This window comes from Myotis brandtii, unplaced genomic scaffold (genome assembly GCF_000412655.1).
Source record: "Myotis brandtii unplaced genomic scaffold, ASM41265v1 scaffold39, whole genome shotgun sequence".
Taxonomy (NCBI): domain Eukaryota; kingdom Metazoa; phylum Chordata; class Mammalia; order Chiroptera; family Vespertilionidae; genus Myotis; species Myotis brandtii.
In genome coordinates this window covers 8,506,849-8,514,286 of record NW_005364953.1, presented here as the reverse complement: position 1 = coordinate 8,514,286, position 7,438 = coordinate 8,506,849, and the positions used below count along the sequence as shown (strand labels likewise).

At 38.7% G+C, this 7,438-nt stretch overlaps 1 protein-coding gene across 1 annotated transcript in view; it reads right to left on the bottom strand.

Moving 5' to 3' along the window:
• The window catches only part of ARHGAP36 (Rho GTPase activating protein 36), an 11,028-nt gene extending 8,278 nt beyond the window's left edge, over nucleotides 1–2,750 (bottom strand). Inside the window, exon 1 of the mRNA XM_005872750.2 lies at nucleotides 2,649–2,750. Coding sequence (XP_005872812.1) covers nucleotides 2,649–2,694 — 46 coding nt within the window. The 5' untranslated portion in view covers nucleotides 2,695–2,750. The remainder of the gene's footprint in view (nucleotides 1–2,648) is intronic.
• Between the last annotated feature and the right edge of the window lie 4,688 nt (nucleotides 2,751–7,438).

The following is a 7,438-nucleotide window of genomic DNA, read 5'->3' as shown; positions in this document are numbered from 1 at the left end:
CTGGTTGCTTTAAAAAAAAAATCCAACTAAAAAATAAAATCAGCCCTGAACCGACAGTCCAGAAAAGAGAAAATCTAATTTGGAAATAGAGAGAGAGGAGAGAGAGAGGGGAGAGAGAGAGAGAGAGAGAGAGAGAGAGAGACCTTACTCACAATTTTAAAATGCACTTTGACACAAGAATAATGTAATATTTTTCCATTAATTCAAATGCTGATGCAGTTTATTTTTTATTTTCTAATGGTAATACTCGATGTTGTCCAGGTTGGGTGAAAATGGCACTTTCTTCTAGGTTAAGAGCCCTGTATGTTTGTACAATTCTTCCAGAAAGCAAACTGGATACATGAGTCTTGAGCCAAAAATTATCCCCAGGCCCTTTGACCAGTAATTCCCCTTCTAGGAATCTATCCTAATGAAATCTTCCTACAGACAAGAAAAACCATATTTACATGAGCCATAAGAGTAAAAAATTAAGGGTAAAAAAGTTCACCCAGCAATGAGACTAATTATATAAATTAGGGAATGGTCACAGTATGGGTAATTATACAATCATCAAAATTATGTTTTATTTGTTTGTTTTTTATTGAATTTATTGGGGTGACATTGGTTAATAAAATTATATAAGTTTCAAGTGTACAATTCTATAATACATCATCTGTATATTGTATTGTGTGTTCACCACCCCCAAGTCTCCTTCCATCTTCATTTATCCCCTCTATACCCTCTTCTACTTCCCCTTCCTCCTTCTTTCCCTTTGTTAATCACCAAAAATGATGTTTACAAAGAGCTCTTAAACCACAAATACAAAATACAGAGTTGTATTAATTATGATTACAACTACATGAAGAAAAACACACATGAAAATAAGACTGAAAGAATTGTACTCAAATATTAACATACAGTATCTATATTCAGTGGTGGGGATTTGTTTGCCTTTTATCTATTTACCAAAAATTGTGCAACTTGATGATATTATTTTTTATGAAAAAACATCCATTTGTACCAAAACAAACAAACATCATTTCCAGGACAATTCTAGTAAGACTCTCTATTCAGGATTGGTGATCAGAGTGAAGTTTGTCTTAGTGTACTGGAAAACCTGTCCCTTTTTCATGGTGCCCACTATCTCATACTGCACCCAAGCTGCTCAGGATCCCCCAGTGGGATCTGCCTGGACCTCACACAGCATCCTTTCTTGCACATCCTCACCTCTATAACTCCTTTGCTATTTTATTTATCCATAAAAATAAACCTGCATTAAATGCCTACTTTGTACCAGGCACTGAAGATTCAAATGTGAGCAAGATAATACTACTCCTTTCATAAAGGGTTTAACTGTGCAGTGAAAGAGATACACAGGTTAGCAACAATTTACAAAACCTTGTGATAAGTCAATTGGCCAAGATATAAACAAAGTATTGTGAGAGCAGAAAGGAGGAAACATCGGATTGGAAACATCTAAACATCTAAGTCTGCCTGGAGACGAGGGTGGAGGGATGGGGGGGAGCAGGGGGGGGGGCGCAGAAACAGCAGTGTGCAAAGGCAAGGAGATGGGAGAGAGGTTGTTATATTTTTAAAGCTATATAAAGGAGCTGGAAGGAGATAAATCTAGATAGGCAGGGGTGAGATCATGAATGTCCCTGTTAGCCATGCTAAGGATCTGGACTTTCTCCAGAAAGTAAAGGGGACTACTGCAGGGTTTTAAGTGGGGAGTGACAGAGTCCGAGCTGCAGCGTGGAAAAATCACACACAGTAGTGAAAATCCTGGTTTGGGTAGAGAGCCTGAAGTAGGTAGATCAGCCAAGAGGCAAGAGATGCTGACACAAGTCAAGTGTCATTAGAGCTAAAGCAGGGGATGGATTTTATGGGTAGAATTGACAGGACTTAGGGGAATTTTTTATTGTAATGAAAAGGAAAGGATTTAAGACAGCTCTGAAGTTTATGATTTGGGTGAGTGTGTGCATGCTGGTTCCTGACAGAGAAGATAATTTGGAACATGAGGAAATAAACCTTTTGACAAGAAGGGAAGTTGTCACATGCCATTTTTCTGAGATTATCTTTCCCATGGACTTTTATGATAATATTCTATATATTATTGGGGATGGGGCTTAGAGTCTAAAGACTAGATAATGTTGTTTTGCCAGAGAAAAGGTAGGTAGAAGTTTATCATTCAACAAACTATATAAATTATCTCTATCCAAAAAAAAAAAATTCCACCCTACTTTTGTTTCCAAAATTCTATTTGCCCATTTTTCTTAATGATCAAAGCCACACATGTTAGAAATATGTGCTGGCTGGATAATTAAAGTGCAGTATGAGAAAGGATGAGAAGTCTTTCTATGGATTTTTAATTCTTACCCTAGGTTTTTTGAAAGGTCCTTCAACTGCAAAACACCATCCTCTCAACCCAAAGAGAATGCCTAAGCCCAATCAACAAACTGCATCTACAAAATGACCATTTTAACCCAAGGTACATGCACATAACCTAACCACAGACCCAGAGTAAGCCTCTAGCAATCCCCCATTCACAATAGCAGATCCAGAACCTGTTAGCCAAGGGTCTCATCCAGACACACACAGCCCAGCTCTGGCTTCATTTTTCTAACATAGCCCCCCCCCCCCCCCTTGCCCCAATTCAGACATTGTTGTACCTGTTCTGTAGTTGCAGCTATTTCTTCTTGCTGAGACTCGCCACATCTGGTATTCCAAAGAGTATAGCTGGTTCTTTCACCAGAAAAAAAAATCAGGATGAAAATCAATCCCTCTCCCCCCACTCAAATAAGGTAAGAAAATACAAGAAAACCTCAAAACAACACCCGCCAAAAAGAGAGAGAGAGAAGCCTTTGAGAGATGAGTCAGCCTAGATGCTTACAATTCTGATGGAAATCAAAGGCCTTGAATAAACCGTTTGTCATTGCCTCCTGCTCAAAGATACAGAGTTAAACTTAAGAGCAATCATATGCTGCAGTTCTGCCAGCAAAATTGACACTGTCTTGCTTACCTTCAACTCTCTCAAGACACTAGAAGAATACACGACAGAAGCAGAGTTAGAAAGGCCAATGTGCCCAAAAAAGAAGCAGATGGGTAGGGTTGGGAGGGGGATGAGTAAACAGACTTAACACTCTGAGAGAAGCGCATAACAGGTTCTTGAGATCTGAATACTTGCCCTGGAGACTGACTTGCTAAACTGAACACAAACGGAGGTTCCTCACAAAGAATTAACTACCAAGAGACCTCTCTTGCTCCAAAGTGTCTTCCCCTTCCCCCTATAACATGGTGCTGGCCTAAAGTGACCAGGACATCAAAAAGATACTCAAGAAGAAAGATGAAAGCAAGCCCTGCCTTTCAAAAACAGTATCCTTAGACAAATATCTGTAGTGACCACTGGAGTTGGAGCTAAATGGAACTGGGTTCAAAGTCAAACTTTATGACTTCTTTGCTGTGTGACCTTAAGAAAGTTAGTTGAATTCTCTGAGCCTCAGTAGCTTCCTCTATAACATGAGGAAATGATGCAGTACCCATTTCAGCAGTTGTGTGAGAATTAAATGAATAATGTATGTGTGATATTTAGCAGGGGTTTTTAATAAACATGTTGATAATGAAGGGTTTTTTTTGCAGAGGGCCTGACTTTATCAGAAAATATCAACTTTCAAAAGTAAACATATAAAATTAGAATTTTTATAAATACATCCAAGGACTTACTCTTATCTATCTCTACTAAATTTGAATTATATTAAAACAGGTAAAGACATCTTTAGAGGTTGTTGGGAATAGATCTTTCTTCATCAATCTCCAATGGCATCAGGGTCAAGTATAAAAAATAATCTTACAAAATTTAGAAAAAATAACTGCATAAGTCAATTTTTCAAATGCTAATATTCAGATTAGAAAATGTTTACATGTCTCAAAATATATTTCTTTCAACCCATCCAATTTTGCATTGTCACTAGAAAAAGAATGTATAATTTCATTTGGATCAATAAAGGGACTAGGATATAAACAGATACAAGAGAAAGAATTTGAACAAAGAGCAGAGGCATAACCAGATCAAGTCTCCAGCAATTCAAAAAGGGGAAACACATGAGTGGCATCAAATTTGTTCCTCACATCCTCCCAAAATGCATGGCACAGTTGGAGAAACAAATTAAAGTCAGAAAGGTCACCTGCTTTGACATTGCCAGGACAGAAATGCTCTCAGCTAGGCATAAACCCACAGACTTCACAATTTGGAAGACTAATTAACTCCATTGCCCCAATTCAATAGTTAGGGATGGTGCAGTGCTCACTAGTAAATCCCTGTGAGAAAAAAAGGGGGGGACTGTATTGATGCCATTGTCTGAATTTTTATAAATTAGTCATTTTATGCCAACATCAGGATTTTGCTCCAGGCCTCTGAGAGCTCCTCAGAGTTTAAGATATTGATAGTGGACAGGGCTGGGTGCCCAGAAGGCATTGCATCTATGTTATTCAAATGTCTATAGGCTGTGACAATAGATACATTCCCCATTGATTTATCACAATTTGAGAAAAAGATACAGGTTTCTAGATGAAAACATTTGAGCACCAATTTTGTCTACTGGCACATCATCTCATTCATCCCTGAGCATTAATGAGTTAGCCTTTAAGCTGTTATCCTCTAACCTCCATTCAGCAAGACAGCAGAATGAATGAAATGGCTCATTTTATCCTATGCAGTGATGATGCTAGAAGATAATTAAATTTGGGGACAGTGTTCTTAAATATGTGGAGTCAGGCCATCATGCCATAGCAGAAGCTCACAAACTAGAGGTATATTGTTGAAATATATTGAGAAAAACTCTGGCTTTAAAGAAAAGAATGCTTCATTAACTGCTTAGAATATTAGAATGGCTTAGAGATAAAAGGGGCCTTGGCTAACACCTAGTCCAAAGCTTCCATTCTACAATTCAGAAACCTGAATCTCAGACAGGAACAGGGGTTTGCACAAGGTCACATGGCAGTTTGACAACAGATTGTAGAAAAACCCCCAGTTCTTCTCAATTCTAAGGCTCTTTCCTCTGTCCTGTCCACCTTTGATCTTAATATCTGCAAAATATTGCACAGCTAGATAAATTAAAATAAAAAGAATGGATACATAATCAAAACTCGATTACATAAGCCAGGCCAGGTCATATCCAAAAGCAGACAGCCACCACAACTTACAACTTGTTTGTAAAATAAGTACTGTATTCATTCTATAGAATGTGGGATGCCCTTTTAAAACTTTATTTACTAAAGAAACAACTCAAATTCAGATTAGTGAAAGTCAGTCTTTATGTTATAAACATCCCAAAGGATAGTATAAACAAGGTGAATGTGACATCAACTACAACAAGATTTAGTTATTCTCACTAATATCTGCAGTATGTGTCAGAGTGCATGATAGTGCTGGCATCACAAGCTGTGACACCATTTAATCTTTTTTTTTTCCTTTTGGCTGCTGCTTCTATTATGTTGTGGCAGAAAAAGGAAAAAGTAAGATATTCCACCAATAAGAGGTAAAACAATTTTAAATGCCCTGTGCTTTTCATGTTCTCAAAAGCTTTCCATATGTCCATGATCTCCATACCCTAACACATAGCAGGTGTTCAACAAGATTTTGTTGGGTGAATCACATGATTATAAACTCTGAAGGTTTTGAGAGAATATAACGGTCTTATATTTAAGACAGCTATTCATGATTCATGAATAAATGAATCATGCCACTTTATTCTCACACCAACTCCTGGGAAGGACGTAGGTTGGGTGTTATGTTTCCCCGTTTTACAGATAATAACAAACTAGGGCTCTGGGAAGGCTGTGACTTACCTTAAGTTGCACAAAAATGCCATGGAGGTATATGATCAGGGAACCAGCTGTCCCTACATATACTCAGGCTTGGCCTTGCCCCTCCCACCAAACTGTTATTTCTTGGTATGCATCACAGACATCTGCTGTCTGGAACTGGGACAGTCTGAATCAAGATTACCTTCTTTCCTAAGAAAGTGACTGGATTTTTGAGGTCTTGTTTACATACACTATTCTTGGGAAATAGAAATAAAAGTAGATGATTGGTAAATTAAATAGAATGATAAGGTAGATAAATTAGATAGATGATGATGATGATGTTAGAGAGGTAGATATACCAACACATAGGTATAAAGATACAGATATACGGTTTTGACAAAGACTATTATGAAAGATATAGGAGAGGACTAGAGGAGAAAGGCACCAAAAGTCCTATGTATTCCTCCCACAACATCTCTCACTCCAGTCCACACCCAAGCTTGACAGCACGACATCCTGTTAAAGGTCCTGAGGTATGGACCAGAACTTGAGTTCAAATCCCAGCTTCACCACATGTAAGTTCACACTCACCAACTAAGTGACTTAGATAAATTATCTCACTTTTCCGAGTCTCATTTCCACTACCTTACAAAATAAGAACCATGATACCTATTAGTCTTTACCTGTGGTAAAGACTAAATAAAAGAGAGAGTGGAATTAAAGAATCCTACAAAGTGTAGCAAAGTGAGGAATTGCTCTCCAAAATACCTGAGAGTCAAATTTGAGAGGAAGACTGAGGAAAAGTGTTATTATCTGGAATGAGGCAGATAGTGCCTCCATTGAAAAATGCCCTTGCACCATCCTTTGGAGGCAAAAATGGGTACTTATATCCTATTAGCAGGATGACTTGAACTGTTTCATACTCAGATATGCAAGTCACCTAACTGTGGGGGTGGGAGGATTAATATAGGCTGTGGAATGTAAGAAATAGTTAACTGGCTTGAAAAAGAGATTTAGTCCTTTCCTTTGGCCTCCTCAGCACAGTGTGCAAGCCATCCATGCAAGCATGGTGGAGGAAAGAGGGAGCCATCTGGAGTGAAAAGCCCCACTTCCTGCCCTTGGGATTTTACAACCTACTTGAAGGTCCCATAAATATCAATAGTCTGAAAGACTGTTGAGAATGGCCCATGGGCATAACATCATCATTCCCAGAACTAATTTAAATACATTTCCTCTCCTTTGTTCCTTTAAGGAATATTAAGAATTGACTATTTCCTCAGGTCCACCAGCTCTGAGCAGACCCTTACTCAGCTGTAGGTTTTCAGTATATACTCAGTAAACTCTCATTCATTTTCCCCATCCTGTCAACTCCTTTGGCCCCATAAGCCCCCCTCTTTAAGACACACTCCCTTTCAGATACACATATTCCCTCTGACAGATATTTATGCACACATGCGTCCTCATGCTCCCTCACATATGCATTTTTACAGAGAGGGAGAGAGAGAAAATAGATCTCTCTAATGCATTCACTGTAACAGAGAGAAAAAGGGAAATGAGACTCTGGATTAAAGGGAGGGTTATCAAGCATTTGCGCCACCACCACCACCGCCCTCTCCACCCCCCCTGCCCCCCATCCCCTGCCCCCAGCCACAGCTGG